At 30.6% G+C, this 16486-nt stretch overlaps 1 protein-coding gene across 1 annotated transcript; it reads left to right on the forward strand.

The window, feature by feature from the left end:
* Window positions 1-11653: 11653 nt before the first annotated feature.
* On the forward strand, window positions 11654-13327 carry LOC7467540 (protein LIGHT-DEPENDENT SHORT HYPOCOTYLS 4). Its single transcript, XM_002311638.4, has one exon. The coding sequence runs from the start codon at window positions 12437-12439 to the stop codon at window positions 13046-13048; it is 612 nt and encodes a 203-aa protein (XP_002311674.3). The 5' UTR covers window positions 11654-12436; the 3' UTR covers window positions 13049-13327.
* Window positions 13328-16486: the final 3159 nt, after the last annotated feature.

The raw sequence follows: 16486 nt of genomic DNA on the forward strand, positions 1-16486 counted from the left end.
TCTATGTACATGCATTTGCTTCAGAAGTGGTTTATCAGCTAGCCTCATCGGGTTCCTCCTTAATGGAGCTTGCAAATCTTTGATCTTTAACCATCTTTCCCAATTAAAGTATCTGGCAATTTATACTCCAACGTAGGCTTCTTTTGTGTGTAATCACCATTAGATGGTAAATAACTTGGGGAAATTTAAGAAAGATCAGGTTGGGTTGGTGTTTCGTGTGCGAAGGGATGAGAAATTAGCGGATCATGTGTTGTTTGCGCCATCCAACATGTCCTGCAAATTTCCGTGCCTTAACTTGCATGTCAATTTGTGAATTGTGAGAGGTGCTATGCTGTTTATCTAATTGAAAATGATCTGATGTTAGTTATTTGATGGTTGCAAATGTAAGCTTAAGTAAAAAAGTATCAAATGTACAGGTTTATGAAAATAACTTGTTCGTGCTAAAAAAGTATCTGATGTAAGTTATCCGTGCCTTAACTTGATATGTGTGGGCATCCTCTCCTTCCTTTTTCTTTCAAGGTGTTTTAGATTCTTACTAGTTGGATGCCGCGCTACGTGGCGGGATTATTTTTTATTTTTATAAAAACTATTATAATTATAATAAAAATAATTATATTTATAACATAAATAATATTATTTTTAATATAAATATTTAGAATTATAATAAAAATAATTATATTTATAACATAAATAATTATATTAAGAATTTCAAGGATGATTACAATATAAATAATAATATTTTTTATATCAATACTTCGAGTTATAATAAAATTAATAATATTTAGAACACAAATAATAATATTTTTTATATGAACACTTTGAATTATAAGAGAAAAAATAATATTTATAACACATTATTATATTAACACATGTGGTTGAGCGCGGACATGTCCAACCCCAACTTGCAGGTGAGCGTAGACCCGTCCCGACCCAACTTAGGTTTGGGCGTGGCTGTGTCCAGCCCCACTTGGGGTGGGCGTGGACATGCCCAGACAGTGAGTTATAATAAAAATAAAAATAATTATAACATAAATAATACTATTTTTAAGATTAATACTCTTAATCATAATAAAAATAATTATAACTCAAATAATACTATTTGTAATATTAATACTCTTAATCATAAGAAAAATAAAAATAATAACACTATTTTTAATATTAATACTTTTAATCATAATGAAAATAAAAATAATTATAACACATAATATTTTTTAAAATATTAAAAATATATTTTTTTAAATTTATTAATTATTTTATTAATAATATTAATTATAAGAAAAATAATAATATTTATAACACAAATGATAATATTTTTAATATTCATAACACACATTATTATATAAATACATGTGGTTGGGCGCGGACACGTCCGGATCAAACTTGGGATTGGGTGCGGACGCATCCGGACCCGAGCGCCACGTGGCGGTGGAGCTGCCATAGTTAATCGGGCTTTTTGCCAAGATCCAAGTGCCAAGTGGCGTTGGGGTCTGCCTAGCGCATTGGAGCCGTCCAAGCACCAAGTATCCTTGTGTGGGTAGCGTCATTGCCAGGTGCCCGCTCTCCATGGCTTGCAGCCACACCAAAACTTGTGTTGATCATTTTCTCCTCAACCATCCCTTCAATAGCAAATGCACCCTAGTGAAAAGACAACCCTATCCCTCCCCCACTGCCCTTGCAACTCTTTGTGTTAAGGGCTGGGTTGCCATTACACTACTTCAATCCACAGTGCTTTATGTTTATGTAAACAATAACAGGGACACTAAACCCTTTTAATATATTACGTAATTAGTTTGTTTGTACATGCTGTCTTGTGGAGCACTTGATTATTTTTAAACATAAAATAAATGGAGGTTAATAACTCTATTTCTAATTAAAAAAAAAATCATGTAATCAATCTAAAAATACAAAATTAAATTGAATTAAAAAAAATGAAACCCGATACATTTTGTCTTTTGGCATGATAAAAAACCCATATTATCTCCTATATCGAACTCTTTTAGCCAGGATGAGGCCATTAACATTGAGATTGGTTTTTTTGTGGTTGAAATGAAACCAATCCCAAGCCTTCTTTTTTTCCTCCTTTTTCTAGTGATTTTCTCCCTCTTTTCTGAACTTATAGGGACTGAAGTGTGGGGGAAATAAAGTTTAGGACTGAGATGTAAATACCCAAAACTAAAGGGACTAAATAATGAGAATATGAAAAGTTAAGGGACCAGAAATAGACTTTACTTGAACCACGAGGAGTAAATATGAATGGAGTTTAACTAAAATAACATGGAACAAGTAATGAAAATCCAAGGATTATAATGGAAAATATGAAAAATAGAGGAACTAAAATGGAATGTATCTAAAACTAAAAGAACGAATTTGGGGATCAGAAACACAATTCACTGTTACTGTTCGATGAACGGTAAAAGCACATTGTGTTTTAGTGCATTAGTTATGAGAAATTTAGGGATTGAACTTGAGTGTTGGTATATTAGTAATTTTACTTTCCAGGTCTTCCTCTTTAGTGCGTGTCTTGTATACATTTTGTAGTTGCTCATCCCCTTGCAGTGTGAAGGTAGTGGGATGGCACAATTCTCATTTTGCATGTGCAGGCTTCATTGCCCTTCTCAGTATCAGCCATGGCGGATGCACTGCTGACATTTGACCATCCCGCAAGCGGATGGCAGGTAGATTTTCTCCTCCCTTTTCTTTTTTTTTTTTTATTTTCTCCTCCCTTTTTGGTAAAATGACTCTCTCACACGCACACGCACACGCACATATTCTCCGTGAACTGAGTGTGTGTGTGTGTGTTCTGCATCATAGATTAGAAACCCTTCTCTTTTATAGTTACTTACAAGATAATGTTAAAAACTATTCCTTCAAGTATACGTGCTTCGCCATTATTGCATATTACGTGCACATTTCAAGTATACAGATCGTGACTAATCTTGATGGAAAATACCGAAACCAACCCTGTGTCTCAATGGTGCTTCGCTTTTCTTAAGGAAAAAGAAAAGAAATTTACTTAAAATCAGTGGAAGTAGAATTTTCAAAAAAAATTACAGGTCTTCGTATTAAAAATTAGCCTAGCAATTTGGCATCAATTTTTTTAAAAAAATAATAAATAAAAAGGAGGAAAGGAGACGGATTAAATCCAAGTATTCATTAGCCGAGTCATTTTGCTTGCGGGTGGTTCTTTTTTAAAATATTTTTCACTTAGAAATGTATTAAAATAATATTTTTTAATTTTTAAAAAATTATTTTTGATATCAGCGCATTAAAATCACCTGAAAATATCAAAATATATTAATTTGAAATAAAAAAAAATATTTTTTTTTAAAACACTTTTAAAACGCAAAAACAAACAGACGAATAATGCTTCATTTTAGATTTCTCACAGCACAGAAAAATCAAAGGTAGATAGGAGAGTACTTGAGGGAGTAATTAGACCATCTTAGTACAGAAACATGGAATAAAACCGATGATTAAGAGATTTGTTAGCATATAATCCAAGATATTCCTCTGGTTTCTTTAGAAAAAAGAGAAAGAAACAGCGAATACGGATTCTTGTTTTATTCAATTGCAAGTTACTGAAATTGATTCCACACTCCAACTCCACAAAGCATGTAGGCTTTTTTTTTGTGTCCTCACCTAAATGCTGTCGACTTCTTTTTAATTTACTTATGTGACCTTAACAACTTTTTTCTCTTCTCTTATGTTGTTGATCTGTGACTATGATAACAAGTCTTAGAAGATAATCGCATGCTTCCAATCAACTATTGCCACTCGTTAATTGAATTATGCTTTCCATTAGTAAACAGTACTGCTATCTTGTTAAACTACATGTTTTTTTGGTAAGTTTTGTGGATGAGAATTATATTTGGAGACAAAAAGAGGGATTATATCACGTGACATTGCTAGTTCTTGAACCAATATGGAGGAACCTACAAGGAATTTCTTATTCCTACGCAACTACTTTTCTTTTTGTGTTTTAAAAGTATTTTTAAAAAAAAATATTTTTTATTTATTTTTTCAGATTATTTTAATGTATTGATGTTAAAATTAATTTTTTTATTTTTCAAGTAAAAGATTGTTTTTCAAGCAAAAAACACTTTTAAAAACAATCGCTATCATAATATCTAACAAGCTATCGGCTAGCCATAATTGAACTTTTCAAAACAAGATTGTAGGAGGTATATCATTTCACGTGGAATGTTCTAGATATATTTATAGTTTGAACATTTGAAGTAAGTTTAGTGATAAAAATATATATAATTTTTTATATGATTATTGGATTTGATTGAAATTTTACAATCATATTTTATAGATTCGATTATGTATAAAGTTAGCTTGTTATAACTAACTAAGGTTGTTTTCATGTCCAAATTAAAGGTTTGTTTAAGAGTGTAGTATGGTGTCGTTAAAATTGCATTTCATCTCAACCATGGTTTCAAAAGTGTTTAGTTAATCAACACATACTACAGTGTTGTATGGATCTTATTAAAAATTCTCTCTTGAAATCTTGATTAAAAAAATACTATAATTTATCTTTTTTTAAAACAATTTATCTTTTTTTAAACTTGCATTTTCAAATCGCAATCACAAAAACTACCAGAATATCAAATAAACACTAAATTTGAATTTTTTTTTTTCCTATAAAGATTAGGTCTTAGGTATAGAACTAGTATAAATAGGAATATTTTTCAGAATATATTTAATTATTCAAGAACCATTAACATCGAGAGTTTATTAAATTAGAATTCTTTCTATATTTTAGCTACAATTTTAGAATTTAGGAAACTCATATTTCTAATTCAGTGTGTTATTTCTGGCCTCTCTATTTATACAAGTAACACCAAATTCTATTGCTCTTTAAAAAAAAAAAAAAAAACAATCTATAGAGAACAATATAATTCTCTACAAGAACTCACTAAATATAAATAGGAATTTGATACACAAATCAACGATTAATAAACTATTATCCAATCCTCTTTTTTTTAGCAGAACAATTTCTTAATAGCTTTGATTTTAAAAAACTTTATATATATTGAATCCACAGATTATTATATCATATTACAATTAAATCAGCCATTTAAATCAGCCAAGTGTGACCATTTCACCTACTGGCTACTACAAACAAAACTAAAGGGGCATATAAGAGGGAAATTTGAGAAAAGATATTGTTTAGAGTAAAGATGTTAGTGATAACATGACAGGTCACGTGCTGAGGTGAAAAATAGATCATCCACGGCCATGGATCGGTTGGCTTTGGTGGTCGATCGGCTATGGAAGCTAATCGATTATGTTACAAGAGGTTTATCAGTTGGCAAAGGTTGTCGGGATCTGCAAAATAGATGGGGATCTTGTGTGATGATGCCAGAAAACCCATTATTTCTAACAAAATATCCTATCAATCCGCCAATAATTACCTTGGAAAAAAATTATTGATGAAAAAAGAATCTAATAATTACTTTTTTTGGAAAAAAGTATTTTTAAAATATTGTTTTGGGGATATATTCTTTTTGTAATTAAACTACAAATTATTAGAAAATAAGATTTGAATTAAATAAAAAAAGTATTTAAAAGTAAAAATCCAAAGTATTCTATTTTTCTCTGTAGGTATAAATTAAATTATATACTTTTTTTCATTTAGATTCTATAAAAAGAATTAAAAAAAATCAATTTCACTTAATAAAAAACAATTCAAAAAACCAAAAAAACCCACATAATTATAAACAGAAAAACTAAAATAAATCGCATATTTTTTAATAAAACAAATATATATTTTTATCAACACACATAATCTTAAACAACATAACAATAACAAAAAAAAAAAAACAGGTAACAACACACAGATAAGATGACTACAACATATAAAAAAAATAGTTAACTATGACATTTATCAACATAAAAATTAATAATAAAAAAACATGAAAAGAAAAAGGAGAAAGGAGACTAAAGTAAAAAAAACTAAAAAGAAATAAAATGATAATGAAAAGAATTTGAAGAGACAAAAAAAAATTATAAAAGGATATTGATGAGCTAGTATGATAATTAAAAGAATAGAAAAATAGAAAGAGAGAGATGAAATAAAATAAGAGATGGGTGCTCGAAAGAGTGAAAGAGTGAAGAAGTTGCATAACCGCTAAAGCAACATCTTAGAAGAGCAAATTGAATAAAACAAAATGAAATGAGTATAGATTATATTCAATCAATTAATTCTATTTATTTCAAGAATAAAATTTATTTAAAAATAAATTTTAAAAAGAACAACAAATAAAAAGACCCGAGATAAGCCAATTAAATTAAAAAAAAGGATAAAACAAAAGTTAAAAAAAGTAATCAAAAGAATGGAGACCAAATTTTATATAAAAAAAATTGAACAAGGATAAAATAAAATAAAAAATAATTTAATGAGTTATTTAAAAATAATAATAACCAAAATAACATAGACTAAATCAAAAGAAAAGAGAATTTTAGGGGTTGATTTGAAAAATCAAGGGTTGGACGCAAACATCGAGGAGCATAGAGGAAAGAAAGAAGAAGAAAAAAATGGTCGTCAACACCAGATTACAGTTCTTCTCGGTGCACACACCACATGTTCATGGAGGAAATGCTAAGACAAAGTAGACGCCATGCTGGAACAATATTATTGGCCACAAGAATTAGTCGCACGCATCGTTTGAAGACAACAGAGCAGCTACCGCGAGCACGTGTCAATGAATTTTTTTATTATTATTTATTTTCATCTTCTAAATAACCAAATTAACTACCCTTAACCCAATACAATAACATTAAAAAAAAAAAATCTAGTTGCGCAGTGACTAGAATACATTCTGACCATAGGCTTGAGAATATAAACTCTAGGGGCAAGTAGGTCCTTTTACTATGTTTATAAAAATAAAAAGACAAAAAAAAAAACATTCATTGTCAATTCAATCTTTTTTATAATTTTAAGAGTAATATAGTTATTTTATTGTGCTCAATCAAACAAAAATATAAAAATACCCTTTACTGATAGATTAACAGTTCCTTTATAACTTTACTGTGCAAAAATAAAGTAAGATATATGACTTGTCCCTGACAAATTTTAAAATGTTAAATTGGTATCATTGCAAAGATAATTTTACCACTACACAATGCAATGTGTACAGAGGGACATTAAGTTACCATCCCCTTCTGTTTCTTTTAAATAGTAAATGATGAGAGAGAGAGAGAGAGAGAGATATTACCTTGAATTTAAAAATGAATTCGATAAATAAGTTTTTTTTAATAAATATCTTACTCGATGGGTATTTAATAAGTAAAATATAAATATTATCAAACTTAATTTAAAAATCAATTCAAATCTAGTCCAGATATATGAATATATATGTAAAACATATTTTTTGAACTCAATCTAATATATATACCTTATTTTGTGTACAATACATGCATATGCTTATAACAGTTTTGTCATTTAATATACATGTATTTATACCTCAAATATCTATTATTTTTTTATCTATTTTATGTTAAATAAGAAATAATACTAGGGTAATGAGTACCTGAAATTCAATGAATAGAGCATTAATATTTAAATTTTTTATTTGACAGATAATAAATAGATTATAAATATACTGTACCTTCAACATTGATTTATCTTTACATGGTAGTAAGATGCTCCCGAGAGATTCTTTCGTGGAGTCCAAATGGCTCTATATGTTCAAACATTCAAGGGTTCTTTTATAACTTTATGATAATAAACATTACCTATAAAAGATATTTAACATCATATATACTCCCATCAAAAAATCATTTCATGATTTTCATGGAGAAGTGAATTAACGTAGAAAATCATAAACCTATGAAAGATATTAAACATCATACTCCCATCGAAAAAATCATTTTATGATTTTCTTAGAGAAGTGAATTAACTTAGAAAATCATAAAAGACACAAGAATTAACAATAATTTTATGTTTTTTTTTATAGATTTCATATTTAAGTTACATGAAACATACAAGATGCATGCAAATTACTACACCTATATATATATATATATAAGTCACGAGTATGAAATAAAAATTTGTTAGAATAACATAAAGTACTGCTAGAACCCAGCTACTGCTCTTTCCCTCTGCACAAAAACATGTGCGGTAAATTCCAAGAGACGGGTTGCATCTTGAGTTTGTTTTTTAAAATTTACTAGTTTGAGTGTTATAAATTTTAGAATTACTAGAAATTTATATAATTATTAACTTTAAAATTAATAAAATTAGTTAATGCATATAAAAATTGACATGAATATTCATGTTAATAAATAAATAAAAAAAGCATATACTATCATGATTCAACGTATTATTTGCCAGAAATCATAGACGGATGGATGAGGGAATTTATAAGTACATGGCTCTCCCAAACCAGTCATTTAATTATTTGTAAGTTAATAATTTATCGAGAAACACAATAACACTTTTCGGTACAACCAGCCCCCATCGTCAAACTAAACGGAGGCAAAACCAGATACGATGATACTTCTGGGCCATGTGTTTAAGTTTAATTTATCTAAGATTAGTACAGGTTCTTGAGATATAACTGGCCTTGATTCAATTATAGATTGCAAGGATTGGCTAGCAATTCTCTTGGTCGCCTGACATTGCAAGTACGGTTTACCTCGGAGGCCAAAGCCAAGTGACCGTGAAACAAGGCTGCAGCTCTTCACTTCTCGGGCCAACAATTGTCGCTCTAAACATTTTTTCATGATCTAAATTATTAGGTCTTGGAAATTAAACTCTTAATTTATGTGATTAGATGGGTCATGACTGTTGGGAGATCTCCTCCCCCTCTCGGCTTTCGTTCTTGACTAGGGTTATCCTAATATTTTCTTGACACGTATTATAGATTTTGAAGGTTTTAATATTATTTGCGACTGTTTAGGGTAATGATGATACCATTATAAAGTTGTCGTAACTCGTATGGAGTGTTTGAATTTGACATACTTTTTATATTTTTTATAGTTTTAATGTGTTAATTTTTAAAATAAAAAAAATATTATTTTAATTAGAGTATTTTCAATTAAAAAACATAATGCATTCCATTACTAAAATCTTATAATTGTTATCTATGAGCATCAAATATTCAAGCAAAATCATAACTTTATATTTGTCAATATATAGAGATGAATAAAAATGATGAAGGGAGTGAAGTGAAAGGATTAAAAGGAGAAATGTTGGATGAGTTATTGTTAATCTAGTGTTTAGTTAATAGAAAAAAATTAAAAAATTAAAAAAAATTAAAAATCAATACTTCAAATCAAAACATTGAGAATTAAACAAGAGTAAAAGAACTGGAGTCAATTTTAAATTAAAATGAGCGAGGATTATAAGTAAAATCCAGTCCCTCTTTGAATTTTTAATACCATTCATGTGAAATTAATGTATACAATTAATTAATTAATTAAAGAAACAGAATTTCACAAGCAAAGTACATTGTTTTTTAAGGGTAAAAAAATGTTAGTTCATGTTCAGTTTTTTATAAAGGGAAACGGTACAGATAACATATAATTATTTACTATTAATCAATAATTTTAACAATTTCTGTCTATCGATCTGTCTGGACAAAGAACTGTAGAAGTTAGTGACTCTCTACTTTTCTACCCTCGCAACAAAAGGGGGGTAGGATGGAAACAGGCACATGGCTAAAAGATTTACAGAAGAAGGCTCAGCCTAGCTAGCAAGATCACACAGCTAGGCACCAAATTTTAGTTATTTTTCAAATATACATGGAGATGCCTGGTTTAGTGATGAGTTTTTTTCTTTCCAACCCAGTTTTTTTTTTTTTTAAAAAAAAAAAACTTCAGTTTCATATCAATATTCAGATTTCTCTCTGTTTTTTTAATCTTTATAGTTTTTTTTAAACGGTTTCAATGCTATCTCTAACGTTAAAACTTTTACTTTTCAAATTTGGGTTTGAGTTTTTTTTTTTAATGTTTTCACGTGTTTTTTTGTAACATATTATAATAGATGTGTGTGTGAACTTGAGAGAGAGAAAAAAATAAAAGAAAATAGGTTTTTTTAGTTAGTTAATTAGTAGTAAAAAATAAAATTAAAACATGTTAAAATAACAAGGGGTAACACAGGAAAATTTTAAACTATTGAAATAGAAGTAGAAAATTAATAAATCTAGAAGTATACAAATATAGCTTAGTCTAACAAATACAAAGACACCATGTTCATCACCATTGAACTGACACAGAGTGTACTTAGTACCGTCATGTATAAATTTTTTAAAATAGTTTTTTATTTAAAAATATATTAAAATATTTTTAAAATTTTTTTACTATTTTTGATATTAATACATTAAAATTATTAAAAATACTAAAAAATATAAATTTAATATTTTTTCAAGCCAAATATATTCAAACACAATTTCAAATACAAAAAAACAAGCGACGTTTTGTTTGAAAAATATTTTAAAATATTTTTTATTTTTTATAGTAACACATAAAAATCATAAAAAAAACCATTAAAAAATATTAATTTAATATTTTTTAAACTCAAATAAATATAAACCCCATTGCGAACTCAAAAATAAACGCATTCTGCAATCAGCACTGCAGCAACTATCTTTTCTAGTGTGGCATGCTGATAGACAACTCCCTCCCTCCGACAGTTCTGTGCGTAGAGTGGTTTTTGAACACTGATCTGCAGTGGCAGAGCAAAGTTTTTTAAATGAGGGGACAAATTATTAACAAATATTATATTATATAGATATGTATTAGAAATCAATTCAAAACATATATATTAATTCAAGTAAAATTAATTTAAAAATACTTTTAAAATAAAAAAACTTATATTATAATTGTTCTCTTAGAATTTCAATAAACTACTCTGTCAATGCAAGAGATGTCAAGAATATTGGTTTTGCATGAATATTAATTTATTTATTTATAAAAAAAAACACTTAATTGATTAAATTAGCATATTTAAACATTTATTTTGAATATATTTGAACATATTCATAACAAAATTTCTAAATTATTATAAACCCTAATATTTTTAATAACTAATTATAAAGAAATAAAATTAAAATTAGACAATAAAATAAATAGAAAAAATAAAAAAAATACCTAAAGCATAAATTAAAAGGCACAAAAGATTAATTGATGAGAAATTTGCGTATAGAAAAGACAGAATAACAGCTGAAAAAAACTAATAAAAAGGAAAAGGGGAAAAATTGGGGAGCTTTTATATATATATATATTAACATATGAGTCAAGTTAATATTTTAATAAAAAAAAAATTAAGGGGCAATTGCCCCCTTTTGATCCATTGTGGCTCCGCCACTGCTGATCTGACGAGCCTAGCTTGAGGTGCTTAGCGAAGCCACACGACCGACGGTGCAAGGTCCATATGAATTGAGGAGGGATTCGGGCAGGTTTGCTCAAAAAAGAAAAACGGGAGAAAGCTTGATCTTACTGCTACAGTGTAGAAGCACTGTGCTCAGCAACTGTAGTTGACATATATAGGACCCATGCTGTCAATTTTGAAAATTTGAGATGCAAGATGTTCCTGAAAAGAAATCAGTGGAGGGCAATATGGTCATTGACAAAAAGGTGTTGTCAATCAATACAAAAGGGTGTGAAGAAACAAAATCATGTTATTCCTTTGTATATTTTTAACCCAGTGCCTTTTTCCTGTCTCCATCCCACCACCTCTCTCTTCCCTCTCCTTCTCTGCCTTTCACTGTCAACCTCTTTACATTTCCACAAAAGCCCTAAAACTGGCTCCTGCCACTTAACCCAATTTTCTTTTACCACCCACCCATCTCTCTCTGTAGGACTAGCTTGGCTAGGTTGTTTGGAACTTGCTTCGCCCTTTTAAGGGAAAAATATCCGCTGAAATTCACAGATGTCTTCAGATTACGAAGTTAGCAAAAGCCTACCATCATCATAAGCCTTTCATAAGGTTTCTAGGATTGATAAACAATAGATTAAAAAAGAATCCTCAAAACCACTAGAAGATCAGTAGCTGCTGTTTTTTTACCCTATATATCATCACCTCTCCACCTCCAAAATCTCACCACTACTATCTTTCCTCCCTAGCTCTCTCATGGAGAGTAGTGGTTTTCATAGTCATGGCGTTCTTGAACCCTAGATATACGAAGCTCATACATCTTTGACATACCAAACCCCTTTTAAGCTATCAATCTTCTTGATATTTCAACAACACTTATTGAAGCCCCCTTCATCCACATCTCACACCTCTTTCTTGCACTGAGAAGTGAGAATTAACAGTACTATACCTTAATTTAGTCTATGTGGACCTATCTATATATATTTCTCATGGGATCATCAAGTTCCTGTTGAAATCTTCTAGTCAAAAAACACCATCTTTTCCAGTCCTTCAAGATAGTTATTAGTAAAGACCTTGATTAACGCTGCCTAGAAATTAAGCCAAATTAAACACATGGACTCTGTTCAAGATTTCAACAGTGCCGCAACAAACCCAATAATCACAATCCCCCTCGCCACCACCAACACGGCCTCCCCCTCCTCTTCCTCCTCCATCACCACCACCACCTCCCCCACCACTCTCAGCCGCTATGAGAACCAGAAGCGGCGAGACTGGAACACCTTTGGGCAATACCTCCGGAACCACCGTCCCCCGCTCTCACTCTCCCGGTGCAGTGGAGCCCACGTCCTCGAGTTCTTGCGTTACCTTGATCAGTTTGGAAAAACCAAAGTCCACACCCAACTCTGCCCCTTCTTTGGCCACCCGAACCCGCCTGCACCGTGCCCATGCCCGCTCCGCCAGGCCTGGGGAAGCCTCGATGCACTCATTGGCCGTCTACGTGCTGCCTTTGAAGAGCACGGAGGCAAGCCTGAGAACAACCCTTTTGGGGCTCGTGCTGTTAGGCTTTATCTACGTGAAGTTAGGGACTCGCAGTCTAAAGCTAGAGGGATTAGCTACGAGAAGAAGAAGAGAAAGAGACCACCACAGCAGCAGAATCCTGCTTCACTGATGCCACCACAAGCACCACCAGAGAGTACTACTAGTGCAAGTGAGAATTATCAGTAAGAAAAAATTAAGCTACTGTCGTAATCTAGCTATTTGAAATTTGGATTTTAAAAGAAAAAAGATCAATGAGTATATTACATAACTCATTACAACTTGATGACGATCTCTTAAAGTATGTTTGCTATGAGTAATGAATTTCCCATCTAGCTAAGGGTATTTCATTTTGTGTCGTTAATTAATTTGTTGCATCGCATGTGTAATATCGGATGTTGGGTTTAAGGAGCCATTGATAAGGTAGTCAGATTGCATTGTTGGATAATATAAGGATTTTGTTTCCTAGCTATTAGTTTCATGAGTAGTAGCTAGTAAAATATGTTTGTGACTCGGCATCCAGTTTTCATAGGAGAGGCTTTATGACTAGTAGCACTACTGGAATTGATTTGGAAATCAAGTTATGTATCTTTTCTCCACTTTTTTTCTTTCTTTTTCTCTTTTATTCAGGGTTTTATAATAATAATACTGAGGTATTGGCAAATCATTCAGACAATAAAAAAGGTTCCTGTCAGATTTGTCAAGTAATATTTATGTATGCTCGTTTTGGCAAATCATTCAGGCACTAAAAAGGAATTGTGTCAGCTTGCCAAGCAGTGCCTTCATAATATACGTATTTTTACATATAAATGGTATTATATTCTATAATCTATGACTCTGTTTGTTTTTTTTTGCTTTTCCTCCTGCTTCCTGTTATTGCTTTTGCTCACACCTTGCCATGTTTGCAAAACTTGTACGGATATGTTGAGAAGATCATATAGGACAAACCTGTAAACTTGATGTCAGGAGTGGTAATTTAAGCTTAAAATGGAGTTTCTGCATTCAGATTTTACATCGCTAATAAAAAGGTAGAGGAGGGACATTAGCATATATACATGTTGTGGGAACTAGCTATGAGGAGAAAAAAAAATAAAAGCTTTTCACCTCTCGTTTCTTGTGTTATATAGCGTGGATGGAATCTTATCGTGTGTTTATTTTTTATGTTCAAGTTGTTTTTTCATGAGAAATATTTAATTAATATTTTTTACATTTTTTTAATATACAAATATCAAAAATAAAAAATTTATTCTCTTATAATTAAAAATTAATTTTTCAAAATACTATGCATTGTATTACCATAGTCTCATTTGTCATACAGATCCTCATCCCATTTCTCCATCCTGTCATATCAATCCTGGGTGTTCCCCAAAATGGAGTGATCAATCTTGTAAAATGTATTTGAGGTGAATTATGTATACATGGAGCTCACACACGTACTCTCTCTCTCTCTCTCTCTCTCTCTCTCTCTCTTCCTAAAATGACAGTACACGTTCTGTGTAAATTTTATCAACAGTCACACTGAATATCTCTAAGTTTGAAGAGTGGACTCATTATTATGATTCCATTCCCTCTTCGCAGTTCTCTTCTAATTTCCCCAACCCCATTTTCCAAGTCTTAGCTTATTTCCTTGATCTTGGATGTCTTCACCTTTGTACTAGCTCCTAGAAAATTTTCGTCTTTCTAATAATAGTTTTGTGGTGGGTTAATTTTTTTAATTTTTATGGACCAATGCTAGCTTGAGGCTATTTGTTTTTGTATGTGTAGTTTTATTTAAGTGTGTTTAAAAAAATTGTTTGATTTGAAAAGGTTTCAAATTGATATTTTTTAGTATTTTGAAATGATTTTAATTAATATGTTGATGTCAAAAAAAATTCATATATTTTTAAATAAAAATATACTTTTAAAAATTACTTTGGGTGGAAAATATAACACCCAACAACCTGACCCGAACCAAAGCATTGGTTTTATATTTAGCTGTGACAATTTGATTTAGGAAGAGAAAACCCATAATTGGCACAAATCCACTCTATAGATTTCTCAAATATATTCCTTAGATTTTTCAATAGATTCATAGCTACCTCTCTAGATTTCAATGGAACATCTATATTTTCATGCTATTAATTATATTTATGTATAACATCCATGATAGCTTTGTTTTCTTTTTTGAGTTAGAATTTTGAGACCAGACAATAATTTTTAAAAAAATATGTATTAGATGAGTTCTTATGGTCTCTAAAAAGAAAATTCAGTCGTAAATTGATTGGAAGATACTCCTGACCTTAAGAAAAAAAGATTAATGTGGGTTCCTACAGCTAGCTAGGTTGCCTGAAGATGTTCTGAAATCCGATCAAGGGACAAGTTAAAGGATAAGATGCATAAGAATTTGATTAAAGAAATATCTTTAGATGCCATGAAAACTTATATTAATTGTCGACAAGATATGGGTAGTTATACCGTGTGCCTATTTTATAGTACTGTATGATTACATGAGGCTATATATTTTATTAAATCAATCTTAAAAATCACAATTCCTACACAAAAGAATATATATATATATATATAGTAAGAAGGTGCCGGGCCGCGAAAGGACTTTCCTTCTTTCATGTATATATCTTTTGGTGCATTATTAAATATTATGATATATTAAAACCAAACACGGGCATTATTAATAAAATCATTGATAATCTTAGGTGAAAAGAAGTTAATGCACTTTTAATATTTTTAAATTACCTATCTTTGAAAAAGAATGCTGCATTTAATGTTGATTGACAGGCAAATGTATGAAACATGAATGGTTTTATTTTTAGTGCTATTATAATCTTTTAATTATTTTTATTGTCATGACTTTAGGCATTGATCAACTCCATATGGTATAAATTGACAATTCCATGTTTGGGCCATGTCCATGGATTTGATCAGCATTTCTCTCGGCTTTGCACATACGCATCCGGGGAACTAGACGAGTCAAAAGATTTTGATCACCATCGCAATCATGTAAAATTATATAGATTATATGCAGTCTTCATGGATTTAGACAAAAATTTCATAGAAATGTCCCTCGCTTTTTCAACCCTCTTGATGGGATAGAGTAGCGTTTGTTTTAGAATTTAGTAAGGCTTGATTTTGTCCGGTGTTAATTTTATTGATTTCCTAGCCTTAAAACATCTAGCTTAGTAGAATCATTCGATCATCTCGTGTTTGGGGGTAGCTTAATAGTGAGTAATTTATATGGAGAATGGTTGCTGGTAAATGGAGGTCTAGATTGCTGTTGTAATTGCGTAACATGTAAATTATAGGAACCACTTTGCACCCACCACGGATTAATTAGAGTGGAAGCTAAGATATCAATTTTTATAGGGCTGGTATATGATAAATTATGGTATCTGAAATGAGCATGACCTCCTTCGGTTCAGTCCATGATCGATCTTAAAAATATTTCATGGTCAAGTTACAGCCTCAGGAAATTGATGATCTCTTTGTTATGAAAATATATGTGTGTGTGTGTGTGTGTGTGTGTGTTTCTTCTTCTTTTTTGTTTTTTTGAAGTTGAAAATTTAAGAGAGACACTAACTGCTTTGTTCATAGTTTAGGGGAATAAGAAGAATTTGGATATATATTTTCTCACTC

This window comes from Populus trichocarpa, chromosome 8, assembly GCF_000002775.5.
Source record: "Populus trichocarpa isolate Nisqually-1 chromosome 8, P.trichocarpa_v4.1, whole genome shotgun sequence".
NCBI classification, from domain to species: Eukaryota; Viridiplantae; Streptophyta; class Magnoliopsida; order Malpighiales; family Salicaceae; genus Populus; species Populus trichocarpa.